Genomic DNA, 19,906 nt, shown 5'->3' with positions numbered 1-19,906 from the left:
GCAGGGTACATCGAGACAGACAGCAGTCACAGTCACTATCACACCTAGGGGCAATTTTCCGTCCATCCATCTTCTTGGCCGCTTATCCTCACGAGGGTCGCGGGGAGTGCTGTCTACACTCTGAACTGGTCGCCAGCCAATCGCAGGGCACATCGAGACAGACAGACGCATTAACAATCACACCTATGGGCAATTTAGAGTGTCCAATTAATGTTGCATGTTTTTGGGGATGTGGGAGGAAACCGGAGTGCCCGGAGAAAACCCACGCAGGCACGGGGAGAACATGCAAACTCCACACAAGCGGGGCCTGGATCAAACCCGGGACCTCAGAACTGTGAGGCCAACGCTTTACACTCTGAGCCAACGTGCCGCCAAGTTGATTTATCTCAGTAAAATTAAAAAAGTGCAACTCATGACAGATTCATCCAAGAAGTAAAATTTGGTGTTTTCCTGTACTCATATTTATAATAATCAAAAATGTCCGAATTATTCTACAATATTTCATTCCGCGTGAGGCGATCCTGTGAATTGAATGATTGAAATAAATGAACTTGTCTATGGTATTGTCATTTATTGACATGCACATATAATTATGAATATTTTATTCCAAATGTATGTGTAGTGCCACTTCATATAATCATTTTGTTCTTTATCATAAAATTTGTTAAACCAGTAGACTTTAACCTCAAGCACACGCCCGTTAATGAAAAAATATTTTAGATTATTTCACGGCCCCTTTGAGGAAGGCGGTGGGAGAGGAACGGAATGGCAAAAAAAAAAGAAGGGAATATCCCCCTTTGCAATACAAACTTCAAAAGACAAAATTGGAGTTTATGTATGAAAATAAATTTATTCAAATTGGTCCACAGATGCAAAAAAATATATGAATACATATTTACAACAGCGTTAACATTCTTGCGGCAAAGGGCACGACAGAAAGACATGTTTTTGTAATAGCGGACGAGTAAATCTCGCCAGAGATGAAAACAGTTCCTGACGTTTGCTTCCATTTCAGAAAATATCATCCGAAATATGCAACGCACGTTTGCGGACAAGAATCGCCTCGTCGGCGCTTTCTACCTGTAGAAGAGCATGTCCACCAGGAGCTCCAGCAGGTCCGCTTGGCCGATCACGGGCCGGAAGAAGAGCTCGACGACGAGGCCGGGCGTGACGCTCTGCAGCGCGGACGCCGTGAGCAGGATGCGGGCGAAACGCTCCTGCCACCCGGGGCCGAGGACCTGGACCACCTCGCTCAGGGCTTGCTGGGCCTCTTGTTGAAGACACTCGATGAACGCGGACGCATTCAGATCTGGGATGTCTGTTGGATGCAAAGACTTTCAGCGGCGGCTTTTCAAGACACGGCCCGCAACGCATCCGGTTGGCGCACCTACCTGGGTTAAATATCGTGGTCCCTTTAAGGTAGGCATACTCCTTTGGACTCAAATCTAAGCTCCAGAACTTTTTCAGGCAGGATTTGAGTTTGCTGACGCCGGCCACGGTCGGCTGCTCCCTCTCCGTTTCAGCTCCCCGCTCGCGCCGCAGAAGAATCTTCTTCAGCATGCTGTCGGCCGGGACGTCGGCCACCTCGAAGTCGACGCGCTCCTGCGCCAGGCCCAGGATGAAGAGTGGCGCCCAACAGTTTTTGAGGAGCGTGAACTGGTCGCCGGGCGGCAGCTGCTTGAAAGCTGGTAAATTCTTGATGAAACGGATGGTTTTGACCAGAACCGCCGAGGCTTCCTTGCAAATTTCCGACGGCCTTTTCAAGCGCACCGTTCGCCGGAGCTCACAGTTGCACCGGTGAGGTATTGAACCGGAGTTATTTGGACTCTGGTTGCTGTTATCCAGTTGGCTGAGGATGTTGAAGAGGATGGGATTCAGCAGTCCGTCACTAGTGCACCGACATCCGTTATCCATGATGGATAGCGAGGCACTCTCGCCTCCTCTGCGGCAGTATTTATACGGCCACCCGGGTGGACCTTGACTTGTCAATACGCGCAAAAAAAAAACCCAACCATGTGCTCTACCAGGTGACTGCTGGTGTAACCCTGGGAAACTGATAAGCTTTTCTCAATGAAAAGGAGCTTGTGGAGTCGCGTCTGGATATCAAGAGGGCTCGGCCTTATCTCGAGGACCCGTGTCATTCACCCAGGCCGTACCAAGCCACCAAGGACTCTGAAGGCAATCAGGCCCAGCTCTGACGGGTCCCGACACACTGGCAGCTCGTACTTGGCTGGAGCTGAAATGGGGCATCGACCTAGAAGCTAAATACGCGGGATGAGCTCATTGGTACTGTTTTGTAATAGTTGAAGTAAAGCTTCTGAGACCTATAGACCGACCCTCTATCTAAATCCCAACCGTCTATTTTTGTCTCAGCTCAGTTTCTTGACTGAGCTGGGTTAGGCCATTATAGGCCTTGTAGATCTAAGTCACTTGAGAGTCAATTCAGGCAAGCTCATCCTTACTATGGATGTGTTCACCACTGTCATGGTCCTGCCGGTCCCTGTCCGGGCTGTGTCGGTCCCCGACAAGGCACGCACCTGCAATTGGGGCGTACACCTGCGCCTCTTTTCACGGAATCACTGCCTATACAAATAGGACCCCACGTACGGTCTGGTCTTTGCCAGATCGTTGCCCCGTGCCTCGTTCCGGCACTCTCCTGATCCCGTTCTTGTTCTCACGCGTACTGACTTCTGCCTGCCTACTGACCTGCCGATTCTATTACTGCCCCTCCCTTGGACTGCCTGTTGGGTTCTCGACACCGGACTGAATAAAGCCGCCTCCCAAACTGCCGTTGTGTATTCGGGTCCAACTCCGTGTTCTGGTCGTGACAACCGCTGGCTCTTAAACTAGGTGGTAGCTCGAGAGTCCGCGACATAATTACCAACATGTCATTATGTGCTATCATTTCAAAAGTCAGTACCTAGAGTACATATGGGGACGTCCTAAGACTTGGAATTTGAAAAAGTCCAAAATCTTCTTTGGTTTATGAATTGAATAGTTATGAATGAAGCCGCATTTGGCGATTTCTTGACAACAGTGTGCATATCAAAAGTGCACAAGAAAACTAACGCAACTGACGTGGGGACTGTTAATGGCACACCCTGTTCTGATCTGCGGCTGAAATTAATTTCACTTTATGTGGTCTGTGAATGTTCCAAGTTGTCATTTATTTGAGGTAAGCCCAAAGCGCTATCTCGGCTGTGCCTGGCACGGAGGCTCGTCGCTGATAAGAAGATGACTTTATTATTGCCTCAAATAAACAAACAACTCCATCTCAATGACTCATTTTATATTTCCTCCTCCTTGAGCTGTCACATTAAGATGGCGAAGGAGGTTATTATGTCCCATTGAACCAAGGAACCTCGTTCTGTGGCTCTATGCCTGTGGCGGGGTCACCCAGGACAAACCTGTCCTAGGTCAGGGACCAGACAAAGCAAGACTGACAAAATCCTGTGGACAAATAAAACGGGGGGGTCACGAGGGCTGGCCTGTGCGACTCTAGAGGTGGCTGATGGCTAGAGGGAGGAAATGGAGAACCATTTCTGAACTTCTTCTGTGTACTGGAGGGTATGTTCCACCTTCAGGGAAATCACAACACTCAGCGTCTCTGCTAAGGTCTGTTTCAAGGTTCTAGAGGGGAGGGCCCATGAAGAAGTCAAGAAATCTCAGTTTCAGGAAGAGTTATGTACTTTGTCTTGGCCATGAAACGGTAGATCACACACCCTGCAGGGTCCTGATAGACTACGACCAAAAGAACAAGATCAGGGATAGAAAAAGCCAAAATTTGTTTCTTCCGTAGGGTGTCTGCTCTCTGTAATGGAGAGGTAGGTTCATTGGGTAGTGGTTGAGAGTAAAGCAGCTGCTCCTCTGCACCGAGAGGATCCAGAAGGTGGCTTGGGCATCTGGTTATGATGCCTCCTGGACTCCTCCCAGATGAGGTGTAACCTGAGCACGTCCCAGGGGGAGGAGGTCCTCGGGACAACCTAGGTGACGCTGGAGAGACTGTCTTCTGACTTGCCTGGGAACCTCTTCGAAGAACTGGAAAAAATGGGACTGGGGATGGGGAACTCTGGGAAGTCTCTTTGACCCGAAACGATGGATGGATGGATGTGTGACACTACGTCACCATGATGTCCGTAAATACCGTCAAGACATCGACGAAGAGATCCCCACCGACACGGTGTTCGACGAACAAGCCTACCGAGATGAGCTACGTAGGCTCCGACGAACGGCGGTTGAAGACGCGGTGGACGGCTACAAACCCGTAGTCATCCTTGGTGGCTACCCTACCCTCGAGGTGGACAAAACTGAAATCGGTCTTCCGCGGGCCACGAGATCCAATCTATCGCAACTCCGCTCCGGACGAAGCCTAACCCTGCTCAACGACTGTATGGCTCGTGTCAAAAATCAACCTCAAAATCAACCTTTGCCTGAAATCCGGACAAGGCCCTCACGACACGCACCACATCCTCAACTCCGCAGCGGCTCCCACTACGCACGGACCTGTGGAAACACCCGAAGGAAGTGGCTGCCTTCCTGGAACTAGAAGTCGACCGAACAATGCGATTGCCTGGCTGCAACGACCCCGGTACTGTAACATTTTTTCAGTCTCACAGATGACAACAAAAAACACAACGTTCCTTACTTTGAAAATAGAAAAACTATCGTAAAATTAGAGCAGCAACAAGGTCAGTTCCTGCAGTTAATGACAATGAACTTGAAAGAGCATCTGTACACACACAAATACATCCTACGAGTACATCATAAAAGTGCCGTGCCTTGAAATGTGCAAAAACACACAAAGTTGTCCTCAACGTGTTCCTTGAAATGCCCGACAATACACCCTGCGGTCACCGGGCCTGATGAAGCACGCTGGCGATTGTAAATGCTTGCGATAAGACGTGTTTATAGAGGTTAGGAGCAGGCAGAGACCGACACGGAGGACGGACGCTTATCTGCTGCGCGACTGTAAAGCTTAAATAAAAATGTCCTTCGCTCTAAAAGTAGAGCAACTGCTGAAACCGTTGTCATCACGGAAGGGCGAGAAGAGACATTATGCAATGACTGCCGCTGAACGCCCGACTAATACTTGAATTAAGTGACTCCAGACAGGAACCGAGGCATGAATAATAATAATCAAATACGTGGCTATTAATGTACGGTCCTTCATTTTCCGGAACAGGGACAGGGTTTCTTTCCTTTTTTTCTCAGGTCAATGAACTCTCGTGAGGACACGCGTCTGTCAACGCCACGTCGAGTAGCTGACACTTGACCTTGGCCTGCCGTTGCGACGAGGGGTCGTTTGCTTGGCTGCAGCCCCTCTGGGTCAGTAAGGCAAAGGGGAGGCATTCTCTCCACCACAGAGGTAAAAAAATCATAATAATTAAAAAAAATCATCACATTTTCTGGTTAGTGACGTTTGGAAAAGGCAGGTGCTTTTTTTTTTTTTTTGCCAGTGAATAGTATTGGTGTGGCGGCACGTTGGATCGGCTGGAAAGCTTTGGCCTCACAGTTCTGAAGTCCCGGGTTCGATCCCAGCCCCGCCTGTGAGGAGTTTGCATGTTCTCCCCGTCCCTGCGTGGGTTTTCTACGGGCACTCCGGTTTCCTCCCACATCCCCCAAAACACGCGACATTAATTGGACACTCTAAATTGCCCCGAGGTGTGATCGCGAGTGCGGCTGTTTGTCTCTATGTGCCCTGCGATCAGGCTGTTACCCCGCCTCCTGCCCGTTGACAGCCGGGCTCGGCTCCGGCACTCCCGGTGACACTCGTGATGATAAGCGGCTAAGAAAATGGATGGATATTTACAGTATACCAATGTACAACCAAGTAGAAGCACTGCCCCCGTGTGGCCAAAGTGTGCACTCCACAAGAAACAGCACAATGTCCATTGAATTCAAGCATAAAATGTGACAAAAATAGCTTAATTATTTACATAGTCATTACTGCGTTTTTTCTCAAGTACAATATTATAGAATGCTATTTTTCTTATTAAAAATATTTTAGGGGGGCTGCCATTTTAATGGGGGAAGAACTATTTCAGATATGCGTCTTTTGAGTTATGAGTGTGATCACAGAGCCAATTGAACTCATACCTCAAGGCACCACTGTATGATTATTGTTCATTATAGTATATTACAATATTTCAATCCATTTGAATATTTAATAAATAAAACGATCAAAAGGATTTATGTACAAATGAGGTTGTAATTGGTCTTCTAAAAGGGTTCTAAATATTTTCCCAATTAATGTAATTAATATGCATATGAGTTTTCCTTTTAAAATTGAACTACTGAAATAAAGATATTCTGATTTATTGACATGCACTACATAAAAGTTAGTTCTTAATATATATTATTTTTGTCTGGAAGCAGCTTTCCGGAACTTTATTTATTATTCTACTTTTTTTTTTTTTGTGCGTCCATCCACAAAACACATACAAGTACACCTAAAATATGAGGCAGGATCCAAATCTAAATAATCATATACATTTGTTGTTAGTGCGTTGGTGTAAATTCCCATTATTTCTGTGTGAGTGTGTGTGTGTGTATAGCTGTATTCAAAATAAAAAGAGAGCTTTTTGTTTCATATATATACAGTATACAGTACATCAATATTTCTCCGGGTCATGAAATCCGTCTGTCCTGTATTACTCCAGCCCCACCATTCAAACTTCTTTTGCTGCAAGTTGCGAATTGCCAAAGTGTTCGGCTTGTTTGGCGGCCAAATTTGGACTTGAAGAAGACACGACGGTCGAGACCGATGCACAATAGGAGTGGAACGCCGCGGAAACGGCGTGTAGTGATGTCAGAGTCCAGACACACGAGTACAGTTTTACTGCCTATTACTATCAAAACACGCAGATAAACGTTGAGGTGAAGGCCAAGCGCGGCGTCAACCTCTGGGTTAATGAACTCTGGTAGAATACTTTTCTTGGTGATCTTTTTGAAAGACAGAAAATAAAAGAGTCAATACCAAATATAAGTATATAGTCAATTTTATTAAGTGGTATTGTACATATGGTATTGTTTTCAAATGAAAAGTGAACATTTCCAACATTTTGTACATTTTCATGACCTTTTCCTCCTCAAAAAAAAAAAAGAATAACGTTTTCCAATTTAAAATGACATCTGCAATAATAATCTCATTGTTAAATTTTAATATTGCTGGCTGTTTCCCTCCATACATATAATTACCTTTTAAAATGTCAAGTACAGTATTGTAATGTGCATTTTTTTTTTTTTTTTTTTTTTTGCTCCATATGGATTATTTGTCACTGCTGTCAGATGTTTGTTCGGGCCAGTCCTGAGTGTGCCCCTCACCCACAACCCTAATGAGGACAAGCGGTATAGAAAACGGGATGGACGGATATTATATTTGATATTGTTTTGAAGGAATGAAGGAATAAACACTTTGGCCTCCACTGTGAGAAAAATATTACTCTGTCGGGTCCCAGTGAAAGAAAAAAATGACGGGTTTTGAGAATAAATGTAGTTCTTCTTGTGAAAAGCCCGAATTTGAATGCTGGATATGAATATTAAATATGAATACAGTAATGTACTCACATACTCTGACTTTTACTTATCATTCCTCACGCAGAAATTAAAAACTAAAGATCTCAAGCCTTGGAATCTGTTTCCCCAAAACCATTGAAGACACTTTGTGTGGAGCTAATGCAATATATAATGTGCAAAAAATATATATTTTTTTTCCCGGCCTGTTTGGATATGGGGCTTTTTTGCGTCACAATCGGTTAATGGGAGCTCCAGCGGAAGTGTCGTATTTTGCCGTTGGAAAAAATGGCGACGACGGAAAACATGGCGGATTCTCCGGGCGTCTTCTTAGTTATTAGCAATATTCCCATCGCTTTCCACTCGGCGGATCTCCGGAATTATTTCAGTCAGTTCATAGAGAGCGGCGGCTTCGTTTGTTTTCACTACCGCCACCGGCCAGAGGTACACCGGGAGCCTCGACCGTGCGGAGACAGCGAGGACGACGGCGACAAGTCGTCCGGTAGCGACCTCGCAGGAGGGGCGCCGGCAGCGGCTGATGACAACGGCAGCAAAAAGACCAAGCGGGCGGCCAAAACGTGCTGTTGTGTCGTGTCCGTCCACGACAAGCACGCCGACAGGTTCGTCAAGATGTACGCGGGGAACCACTGGATCGACTCCAAGGGCAACTGGTTGAGCAGAAAATGTGTCATCAAAAGAGTGAAGGTCTCACAACATAACGGTGAGTACAGTAAACCCAAGGCGTCGTAACGGTGTTTGTTACTAATTACGCTTTAAAACCATGAATAATATCCTTGAAATGAAGCCCCTTTTTACATAAAAGCAGTATTGACTGCGCTCAAATGAGAATAAACATCAGAAATTGTTAAAAGTGAGTAATATAGTGTATAGAGCTCGTGCATTGGACGTCACCATTTTCACCGCGCCATATTGCCGGTCAAACAGAGCTGCTCGACATTGTGGGAGAAATTGAACCGGCGGAGAATATTTACAACACCCGAGACTCTTTGTGCTGTTGGTTGTCACAACAGACGAGACACATATTCAAAGAGATAATTTTATGGAATACCATCTGAAAGGACCGGAAAATATCGATGGATTTCGCAAATTAAACATGATGGATGGTGCCCAACCAAAATGCACCGACACCTGTGTAGCGATCGCTTGATTTCAGATATTAATTATTCTTCTCAATCTCAATTTACCAAGAAATATTTATAATGCCAAGTTGGCTCATTTAAGAACAATGCGTATTAAAAAAATACTGTCGCAGAGGTTAATTGTGGCCACAAGCGCCTTATTTTTTTTTTCCAATCATAGCTAATGAATGCGAGTTTGTGTGAAACCAGGGGTCATTTATTTTAATATTTGTATTCAATACTAGCTGAAAAGATCAATGGATTATGGCAAAGGTTAACGTGTGGCCCAACGCATTCACAAGCCTCACTATGTGGGATTTATTCTTGATAAGAACAGATCTGGCAACAAAGTATTTGAATGCGTCGAGACTTTTATATGCTTTCAAACTTTTCCGTGTAAATCTCGACGACTTACTCACCAGATCCAGTTGTCCGAGACAAGCCGATGCAAATTAACAGTCCAATTTCTTATCGGCGAAAACATCGACTTCGGCATTAAATACGGGTTTTGTCTCATTTTTTCCACGTACGTTTGTTTATTTTCACCTTCTAAATGTCTAACGGTATCGGATCAGACTCTGGGCGTCGGGCTGTAAGACATATAATTGTGTCTTCTCCAACCGACTTAGCGTTGAACAATGCTTTGCTAGACGGGCAACATGGCGATGTAAACAAAAGTCACGTGATTTTTATGACGTAGCTGCACGAGCTCTTATAGATACGTACTGATTAGAATCCTTTAAGTGAAAATCCAATTGGTATCTTAATAATAATTCCTTAGTTTTAGATTCAACGGACGCTTGGTTAATTGTATTTTTTTTTTTTATACAGCACATACACTCTCAGTACCTTTCAAAATGTCACGTGGAAATGTATATTTTCTAACCCTTACTCTAGACAATTTATGAATAATTTGATATCTCTCACAGCGTTGATCAAAACTGAGCATTATTTCCATATGCCCAAAAATTTTTGAGGGTGACCACACTTGAATTGACTTGACGGCCCTTTTTACCCCGCAGATGACAAGCAGTTCCCCTATAAGACGAGGTTGGAGCAGCGCCACCGGGTGTCCACAACCGAACACTTCACCCTCTCCGACCTCAAGACCTTATCCGAGCTCAATCCGCCCGCCCTGATGCGGTACGGCAACGTGGGCACCTCGGTCAAAGTCTTCCTGCAGCTCATCCAGTCCTGCCGCCTGCCCCCCCGCCTCATCCGCAAATTGGGCCTCACGTTCCCCAAGACCGGCTCCAACCGTCGCTACGGCAACGTGCCTTTCCAGTACCGGGACACCTACACGCTACCGGCAACAGAAGAGACGGTTTTGACAGCGGCCGGCCACGAGATATGTGGGCCGGGCTCTTTGGCCGCCCCGACGTCGGCGGGGGCGCGGCGGGATGACCGCTGCGAGACAGCGGAAGAGACTGATGAGCCGAACACAGAAGAAGAGGACGACGATGTGCAGTCAAACGCTGATGATGTAGGTTTCACATTTAAAATGTATCTGATGATCCATTCATGCATTTTCTTAGCCGCTTATCCTCACGAGGGTCGCAGGAGTGCTTGAGCCTTTCCCAGCCGTCAACGGGCACCCTGAACTGGATGCCAGCTAATCGCAGGGCACCCCGAGACAAACAGCCGCGCTCACAATCACACCTACGGGCAATTTAGGGTGTCCAATTAATGTTGCGTGGTTTTTGGGATGTGCGAAGAAACCGGAATGCCAGGAGAAAACCCACGCAGGAATTTGGAGAACGTGCAAAATCCACACAGCCGGGGCCGGGATTGAACGCGGGACCTCAGAACTGTGAGACCAGCGCTTTCCGACTGATCCACCGTGCTGCCGGTTTATTTCTAATTTGCTCTAATTTCATAACAATTTGAAATACACTGGAACCTTGATAAAATGGTCTAATTTGGACAGGGGGCAATTGTCCGTAGTTATTGTAAAATCATAACATTTTCAAGCAATTTTTCAAGTAACCTTTTAAGATTCTTAAAAAAAATCATGCAAGTGTAAGTTTAAACTATAAGATGTTGCAACAGTAACCTCTTCTGCCGCATTTATCTACCATCCATCCATTTTCTTTGCTGCTTATCCTCACAAGGGTCGCAGAGCATGCTGGAGCCTATCTCACCTGTCAACGGCCAGGAGGCGGGGTACACCATGAACTGGTTGCCAGCCAATCGCAGGGCACATAGAGACAAAGACCCGCACTCAGAATCACACCTATGGGCAATTTAGAGTGTCCAATTAATGTTGCATGTTTTTGGGATGGGGGAGGAAACCAGAGTGCCCGGAGGAAACCCACGCAAACATGCAAACTCCATTTATCTACCTGTAACCCACAATAGCGACATATCCAACCATCCATTAATTAGGTCACAACGTCAACACCAGGGCATAAAATATTTGTTCATTTGTTGGTGACACTGCTTTCAACACAAAAAAAAGTGCAGGGGAAGTGACTGTCGTGCCATTCTGACATAACCGCACACCCCCCCACACACACACAAACACACTCTTAAAGGGGCACATTGCTAATTTTAACTGTAATTTTAAATCAGGTGTGATTTTGAAACTATGCTCTCTGTAAAATGGGCATACAAATAATTTAAAATCTTCTAAATATCGAGTTTGACCCGATGTGTATGAAAAAGGCCGTCTCCATCGAGGGTCTAAAACTGTACGGTCTAACGAAATTTATGATCCTGAACTCATCCTGATGGCAGTCCGGGCGTATTTGCCGCTAATCTCTCTTTCCGGTCGCAGGACGACGACCGCTGCGAGGAGTGGGAACGTCACGAAGCGTTGCGCGACGACGTCACCAGCCAGGAGCGGAGCAAAGAGAGGCTGTTCGAAGAGGAAATTGAGTTGAAGTGGGAAAAGGGCGGCTCGGGCTTGGTGTTCTACACCGATGCTCAATACTGGCAGGAAGAAGAAGGAGGTAAGCGCGCGCAATGATTCAAACGGCCACTGACATGCCTGTAAACGTTCTAAAATAGATGTTGGAATGAAAAATACATACATCTGACTTCAATGTCTGTACGAAACAATAAATATGAGAGCGTGTCATCCATGCGCAAAGATGCGGGAGTCTCACTCGACATCCAAGTGGCAGCCATGTTGCCTGCCACTTTCATTCATTTTCATTCAAATCCTAGCTGCACATATTTACTTCCATACACACATATTTGAACATCACACAACACATGCAGACTTGCAGAATATTTACAGCCATATTTTCTTTGTCCTGTGGGGGGAAAAAAGACAAATATTGCTGCAGCTTGTGAACATCTCTTCGAATTCAGAGTTCACACATGAGGTTTTTTTTTTTTTTTCCCCAAGTAAAAGAAGACTAACCATTTTTGTCAAATTTTGTGAACTTTTTTTTCCAGATTTTGATGAGCAAACAGCGGACGATTGGGATGTCGACATGAGCATCTACTATGATAAAGGTATTTTGTTTTGCCTGATTTTAATTCTTCAATTTATGAACTATTTTATGGAATCAGAAATCAATGGTAATGTGTTTTTCAACTATACACGTTTGGTAACACAAAATTGGTCTTTTGTGATATATGGCAATTTGAAATTTTGGTATAGAATCATGGAAATTTACACGCTAGATTTGGCTTCGCGGGCCACATAAAATCACGTGGCGGGCCAGATCTGGCCCCCGGGCCTTGTGTTTGACACCTGTGGCATAGCAGTACACGCGCCTACCTTTGGTGCGGGCAGCGCGGGATCGATTCCCGCTTAGCGATGGTGTCGGTAATCTGGTGTAATCCGCCTTTCGCCCGACGCTAGCTGGGACAGGTTCCATCTTTCCCGCAACCCTTGTGAGGATAAGCAGCTTGGATAATGAGGGACATGCACGGAATCTCAAGATTGATTTATCTTGTGGACATCATTTCTTAAAACCCGTCTCCCGTCATTTACAGACGGAGGTGACATGGACGCCCGGGACTACGTCCGAATGCGACTGGAGAAAAGACTTCGGGATGGTCTTGAGGACGGGTCGGCACACAATCAGGCCATTGGCAGTTTTGAGAGGTTCACAAAGGTATGAAATGTATCTAATGTCCAAAAAAAAACAATGGTTTGTGGTGGAATTGTGCACCTCTTACTCATTAGTATTCTTTGTTTAGGGTTTTGGCCGCCGCGTGATGGAGAAGCAGGGCTGGAAGGACGGTGAAGGCTTGGGGAGCAGTCAAACGGGGATTCCTGACGCGCTGGAGAACGAAGGCAAACATCCTTACTGCAAACGGGGGTTTGGGTACGGTTCAAATTTAAAAAAAAAAAAAAAAAAAAAAGATGAACGTTTTTTTTCTTATTTGCAGGTCAGCGTGTATAACAATGTGATAAATGGTCTATTTTACAGATATCATGGAGAAAAGCTACTCTTACATCCTGGTAAAAAGCCCAGAAAAGACTTCCATGTAACTACAATCTACGATCAACCCAAAGACGTTGATAAAGGCGACGCTCTGCTCAGACGTCAACCGAACACCAGCATGAAGTACAGAGGCTGGCAGCCAGGGGGCAGCGTTGGCCCACGAAGATGACTAAAACTGTTTTATTTTGGAGTTCATGTTTATACTGGATCTTGTTTTTGTTCGTTATAAATTTGAGTACCCTCAGCCTGTACTGTTGTTTGTCATTATCATTGATATTTTATGGGTTTTATTTCAGGTACAGGCATTACACAACCACACAGGCACAAAGGATTTTATAGTCAGAGGAAATATTGCAGGCCTCTGAGCAGTTGTAGGCAAACTATTCTGGGTACCTTTAAAAAAAAAAAAAAAAAAAACAAAGAAAACCTCAGTAACGGGTAATAGTTGTTTAATTTTAAATAAATAGATGCAGTAAATTGTTACACCCTTGGAGTAAGCAAAGCAAATTTATTTGTATTGCGCACTTCATACACGAGGAAACTCAATGTGCTTTACATGATTAAAGGCATTTGAAAACAAAGAGATAAAACATTTAAAACGGGATAGAAAAAAAAACAATAAAAATGGCAAACAAAATATAGATATAAAAAAGTAGTCAAAGAAAAAGAGTAGTTACGAACCAAATCATGGGCCCCACATTAAAAAAAAAAACAAAAAAATAAACCTAACAATATACGGAAGCGTATTACTGCCACACCCCAAAATAAAAGATTACGTTTCACATAATTATGTGTAACGTTTCACAGAATTAAATCTTACACATAAATCTGTGAAACGATTCACATAATTATGTGAAACGTGACCTTTTTTTTTTTTTTGGGTATGGCAGTAATACGCTTCCGTAACAATCACATCAAAGGAGGATTTACTCTTTGCCAACACAGGAAGGATGAAACCGAGATTCAGACCCTGAAATTCAGAACTGAAATCCAGATGTGCGCCGCTCGTTAACCGAATTGACCCATTTTATTTATGAAATTGGTTTCAATGCAAGAACAACTAGTATTTTTACTGATATTTTAATATATAGTTCAACATGATTTACACTACTAAAAACATCTGAAGTATGAATAAAAAAGTGTGTTGCCTAATGAACAAACAATGGTGGCTACAAGAAGATTTGGTTACTCCATTCACGTGACCCGCTTTCATATTTACTTCGTAATTTTGAAAGAAAAAAAAACCTTTTATGTGTCATGGAATGTTCAATTTGTAACTTACATTTACAGTAAAAAAGTTTCTTTCAGCTTAACCCTTTCGGGGTCGACACAGCGTGTCATCTCAGATGAACGCACATATATGTACATAAACATATTTTAATAGGTTAGCTATATCGAGACGAAATTTAAATTAAAAATTAAAGCAAATTGCATTCATGTGTTAAATATAATACATCTCAGGTGTTAAAAAATATAACGTTGAATGTAAAATCAAAATAGATGCAAATACTGTGACGGACATTGCCTTGGGAAAAGCTTTTATTTTGAAAGGCCCAGGTGTACGTGACCCGGATGTATTTCATGTTAGCGCAGCGGCTAACTGCCTGGTATGCAAGCGCGTAAAAACGTAGCGAGGTGGCCAAAAACGTGAGAATAAGATGCGCTTTCATCCTTTTGGACTTCGTAGTTTTGACACCGGCATGTATCGCTAGTTTGCCAGTATGTCGATTAGATGAATCTAGATTATTATTGCCGGTGTGTATTTGACTGGATAAGTGCTTGTTTTCGTGCTTTGCCGCCATGGCTTTCCTTTAGGAAATTTTAAGGAGGCCATTTTTAATTTGACTGAACGCATGATTGTTATTATTTGTAGTATTTTTCGTCCGCGAGACAGCACTAGTAACCTGCTGCCACATGTCTAAACCAAAGGGAGAAGCGCAACCCCTACGTTTCGGCCAGGTGGTGATCGGACCGCCGGGTTCGGGCAAAACCACTTACTGCCAGGCCATGCAGGAGTTCCTCGGCCACCTCGGGCGCAAAGTAGTTGTGGTCAACATGGACCCGGCCAATGATGGCCTCCCGTACTCTTGCGCCGTGGACATCGCCGAGCTGGTCACGTTGGATGATGTCATGGGCGGCCTGAAGCTGGGGCCCAATGGCGGCCTCCTGTACTGCATGGACTACGCGGAGGCCAACTTGGACTGGTTGGAGATAAAGCTGAAGGAGCACAACGACTGTTACTTCTTGTTTGACTGCCCCGGGCAAGTGGAGCTCTACACGCACCAGACTTCGCTGAAAAACATATTTACGCGGTTAGGAAAGTGGAATTTCAGGGTGAGTGCAGCGGACCGGCGTTTCCCCTCGGTCACCTTTCTATGACAGCGACGTATAATGACAGGCAGAAAGAAGGTTATAATGGATAAGCGTCAAATTGAGACAAGATCATCGCTACAATTTCCTTTGTTGTTGTGCCTTTTAATTTCCCAAAAGCAAAAATGTACATTTGCCTTATATCACTGGTGTCAAACTCGATCTGGCCCACCACGTCATTTTTATGTGGCCCAGGCAGCCACAAATCTAGAGTGTCAATTTCCATGATTCTTGTAAAAAAAAAATAGCAAGTAAGTTTCTTTCGGCTTGTCCCGTGAGGGGGTTGACACAGCGTCTCAGATGAATGCTCATATTTGTTTGGCGCAGTTTTTTTACGCCGGATCTCCTTCCTGACGCAACCCCTCTTGGGGAGTCGACGCCCCAGTGAGATATGAACTCACAACCCCTGGTTTACCAAACCAATTATCTAACCACTGATCTATGGGGCCTCGATGATTATTGTAAAAATCTGTACCAAAATTTCAAATGGTCATGTATCATAAATGATAAAAGGTCACTGATGGTGGAGTGCAGGTGTGTCAAACTCATTTTTCTTGCGGCCCGCATTATTGTTCGGGTTTCCGTCAGAGGGCCGTTATGACTGTCAAACAAAAATATTTAATCATCTCATCAACATCGTCAATTTAGAAGAATTCAGAAATCAACGGTAATGTGTTTTTCAAGTATTCACGTTTGGTAACACAAAAATGCTTGTAATAGCTCAAGTTTATCGTTTACAATGTATGACAATTTGAAATTTTGGGATAGATTTTTATAAGAATCATGGAAATTGATACTCTAGATTTGGCTTCGCCGGCCACATAAAATCACGTGGTGGGCTAGATCTGGCCCCCGGGCCTTGAGTTTGACACCTGTGATGTAGTGGTAGACACGCCTACCTTTGGTGCGGGCAGCGTGGGATCGATTCCCGCTCAATGATGGTGTCGATAACCTGCCCTGCGACTGACTGGCGACCAGTTCAAGGTGTAGTCCGCCTTTCGCCCGAAGCTAGCTGGGATGGCTTTTCTGCAACCCTTGTGAGGATAAGCGGCTTGGGTAACGACATGACATAAAAGATAAAGTTGAGATATTACAAGCATTTTTTTGCTTACCAAATGTGAGTAGTTGAAAAACACATTACCCTTGATTTCTTATTCCAAAAACGAGTTCATACATTGATGATGTAAATATGATGAGATGACGAAATATTTTTGTTTGACAGTCATAACGGCCCTCTGAGGGAAACCGGAACAACAATGTGGTTTGACACCCCTGCTTTTTATAGAGCTGGATACATTGCATTCAACATCATCCGCCCAGTTGTTATGACATCTGAAGTTATTATCATATTTCTGTCCCCCCCTCCCTTCCTTTGCGTTCAGCTAACATGTGTGCACCTCGTGGACTCTCACTACTGTACGGACCCGGCCAAGTTCATCTCCGTGCTGTGCACCTCGCTGGCCACCATGCTCCACGTGGAGCTCCCTCACGTCAACGTCCTCTCCAAGATGGACTTGATTGAGCAGTATGGCAAACTAGGTAAGTGGAAGCCGCTTATCCTCACGAGGGTCGCGCGGAGTGCTGGAGCCTATCCCGGCTCTCAGGGGGCGGGGTACACCCTGAATTGGTCGCCACTCAATCGCAGCGCACATGGAGACAAACAGCCGCACTCACAATCGCACCTCAGGCCAATTTAGAGTGTCCAATTAATGTTGCATGTTTTTGGGATTTGGGAGGAAACGGGAGGGCCCGGAGAAAACCCACTCAGCCACGGGGAGAACATGCAAACTCCACACAAGCGGGGCCCGGATCAAACCCGGGACCTCAGAACTGTGAGGCCAACGCTTTACCATCTGAGCCACCGTCCGCCAAGTTGATTTATCTCAGTAAAATTAAAAAAGTGCAACTCATGACAGATTCATCCAAGAAGATCCATCCATGCATTTTCTTTGCCGCTTATCCTCACAAGAGTCGCGGCGAGTGCTGGAGCCTATCCCAGCTGTCAACAGGGAGGAGGCGGGGTTACATCCTGGACTGGTTGCCAGCCAATCGCAGAGCACATGGAGACAAACAGCCGCACTCACAATCACACCTAGGGCCAATTCATCCATCCACGCATTTTCTTTGCCGCTTATCCTCACAAGGGTCGCGGGGAGCGCTGGAGCCTATCCCAGCTGTGAACGGACCGTGAATTGGTCGCCAGCCAATCGCAGGCCGCATCAAGACAAACAACCACACTCACAATCACCCCTAGGGACAATTTAGAGTGTCCAATTAATGTTGCACGTTTTTGGGACGTGGGAGGAAACCGGAGTTCGGGGAGAAAACCCACACAGGCACGGGGAGAACGCGCAAACTCCACACAGGCGGGTCCGGGATCGATCCAGGGTCCTCAGAACTGTGAGGCCAAGACTTTACCATCTGATCCCACCGTGCCTCGACTAATCCTACTTCAGTGTTGCAAAAAAAAAAAAAAAAAACAAAGCAAACAAGTTAATCCTGAAGTCGTGTTAGCTACTACGCGGAGGTCTCACTCATTACCACAGCAATCAAGCTACGTTTAAAAAAAAAAAAAGACATAAAAGGGAATTTAGAAGTAATCCTTTGAAGCTTACCGAGAGATTGCAGGCGCCACTGAAGGAGTCTCGAACTTTGATGTTTTGTGGGAATTTCGAGGCGTACTTTCCCACAAAATGTTTGTCATTCAAGGGCGTTTGTCAAATGTAGAGTCCGCAGTTTTCATCAACGTATTAAAATTTGCCCGATTCTATGTCTGCACGTCTTGACCAGCATTCAACCTCGACTTCTACACCGAAGTTATGGATCTGAGCTATCTACTGGAGCACCTCGCCGCAGATCCCTTCTTCAAAAAATTCCGCCACCTGAACGAAAAGCTGGCGGAGGTCATTCAGGACTACGGCCTCGTCTCGTTCGTCTCTCTCAATGTGCAGGTAATTATTATTTTTTTTCCCTCTCCTGGACTGTAAGTTATTTTGTGCCTTTTTCTCACATTTATTACATTTCATACTATAGGTGGCACAAGGACATTAATGCGGCATTAATTTACTCTACAAAAAAAGTGAAACTCAGTTGAACAAGGTTGCTCAAGCTCAGACTACAACCGTTTTTATACCTACAGTTAAGCCAGAAATTCTTAGCTAAAACTTGAACTAATTTTTTTTTCCCCTAAAATTATTCATGCAGATATATCTAAAATTATGAATCAATAGATGGACGATAACATGGTAGTGTTACTGCAAATATATAGAATAGTGCAAATGTTTGTTCTGTTTGTTTTCTGTCCCAAAAATCAATCTCTCTCTCTCTCTCTCTCTTCTCTCTCTCTCTCTTTCTCTTTCTCTCTCTCTCTCTCTCTCTTTCGCTTTCTCTCTCTCTCTCTATCTATATAATTCAAAGTAAAATCGAAACAAAGAATAATAAAAACAATTCTTATAGTTGTTTGAGAAGCTTGTTATAATAGCGACAGTCTTCTTCCATTTCCATAACAGTAAGAAGGAAAAATGTAAATAGTATTGATAAAAAAATAGAATGCCCAGCATTTCGGAATGAAAATGACAAATAATATTTCATTCACAGTGCTCGTTTTGCATTTGCCACATTTGAGCACGACAGAAATCGCACGCGTTTACGAGCGCACGTTACCACGGCAACCCGTTATTTGGCTCCGACTTTAAACGGCGAAAACAAAACCCGATTTTAACCGGGTCTGACGCTGATCCGGTTGCCACGGTAACGCCGCGGCACCGGCGCCCGTTGAAGTCGTGTCAGTCAAGCGGCGATTTCGCCGCCCGTCTGCTCCTAAAAGTTGAGACGATTTGAATGCAGGACAAAGAGAGCATGATGCAGGTGTTGCGGGCCGTGGACAAAGCCAACGGCTGCTGCTTCGGAGACCTGGAGGAGAGGAATCTGCAGGCCATGATGTCAGCCGCCGTGGGGGCAGACTTTCAGTTCGCCTCGTATCCTTTTCCAGCAGCTCCGGTGACTCAACGCTGACTCACGTCGCTTTAACGGAGCCCGTAGCGTTTACGGGACCGGGCGGGCAAGGCTGACCGTCCTTCTAACTTGACGGTCGCGAGCTAACATGCGTAAAGCGCTAACGTTTGCCTTAACAGCCGACACTCGCAGCACTCTTGGAGTTCAGGAGCGCTACGTCGGAACCAGCGGAAAGACGGTAGAGGAGGAACTGGTGGACCTTTGACCTCGTCCGGGTTCGGAACTCCTTCATGGGAAAAAAAAAAAACAAAAAAAAAAAACAAGACACAAGCACAGGAATTGACATTTGAAGGACGCGCCTTTGCCACAGACTGAATTTCATTAAAAGAATTATGTTTTTTAAGAAGTTTTTGGGGTAGGGCGGCACGGTGGATCAGCTGGTAAAGCGTTGGCATCACAGTTCAGAGGTCCCGGGTTCAATCCCGGCCCCGCCGGTGTGGAGTTTGCATGTTCTCCCCATGTGCGCGT

At 45.1% G+C, this 19,906-nt stretch overlaps 3 protein-coding genes across 3 annotated transcripts; 2 read left to right on the top strand and 1 right to left on the bottom strand.

Annotated features, from left to right (window-relative positions):
• Positions 1 to 870: 870 nt before the first annotated feature.
• nr0b2a (nuclear receptor subfamily 0, group B, member 2a) lies at positions 871 to 1,957 on the bottom strand. Its single transcript, XM_061820477.1, has 2 exons — positions 1,392 to 1,957; positions 871 to 1,318 (listed from the first exon to the last, which is right to left on the bottom strand). The coding sequence occupies exons 1-2, from the start codon at positions 1,912 to 1,914 to the stop codon at positions 1,077 to 1,079; spliced, it is 765 nt and encodes a 254-aa protein (XP_061676461.1). The 5' UTR covers positions 1,915 to 1,957; the 3' UTR covers positions 871 to 1,076.
• Positions 1,958 to 7,751: 5,794 nt separating this feature from the next.
• On the top strand, positions 7,752 to 13,298 carry gpatch3 (G patch domain containing 3). Its single transcript, XM_061819970.1, has 7 exons — positions 7,752 to 8,233; positions 9,674 to 10,134; positions 11,428 to 11,602; positions 12,054 to 12,113; positions 12,600 to 12,721; positions 12,807 to 12,934; positions 13,040 to 13,298. The coding sequence occupies exons 1-7, from the start codon at positions 7,801 to 7,803 to the stop codon at positions 13,221 to 13,223; spliced, it is 1,563 nt and encodes a 520-aa protein (XP_061675954.1). The 5' UTR covers positions 7,752 to 7,800; the 3' UTR covers positions 13,224 to 13,298.
• Positions 13,299 to 14,598: 1,300 nt separating this feature from the next.
• Positions 14,599 to 19,701, top strand: gpn2 (GPN-loop GTPase 2). The gene is made up of 5 exons (XM_061819117.1): positions 14,599 to 15,388; positions 16,807 to 16,963; positions 18,215 to 18,375; positions 19,271 to 19,401; positions 19,571 to 19,701. The coding sequence occupies exons 1-5, from the start codon at positions 14,969 to 14,971 to the stop codon at positions 19,641 to 19,643; spliced, it is 942 nt and encodes a 313-aa protein (XP_061675101.1). The 5' UTR covers positions 14,599 to 14,968; the 3' UTR covers positions 19,644 to 19,701.
• Positions 19,702 to 19,906: the final 205 nt, after the last annotated feature.

Source organism: Syngnathoides biaculeatus, chromosome 5 (genome assembly GCF_019802595.1).
Source record: "Syngnathoides biaculeatus isolate LvHL_M chromosome 5, ASM1980259v1, whole genome shotgun sequence".
NCBI lineage: Eukaryota > Metazoa > Chordata > Actinopteri > Syngnathiformes > Syngnathidae > Syngnathoides > Syngnathoides biaculeatus.
Note: the sequence above shows the minus strand (reverse complement) of the source record. Positions and strands in the feature narration are given on the sequence as shown.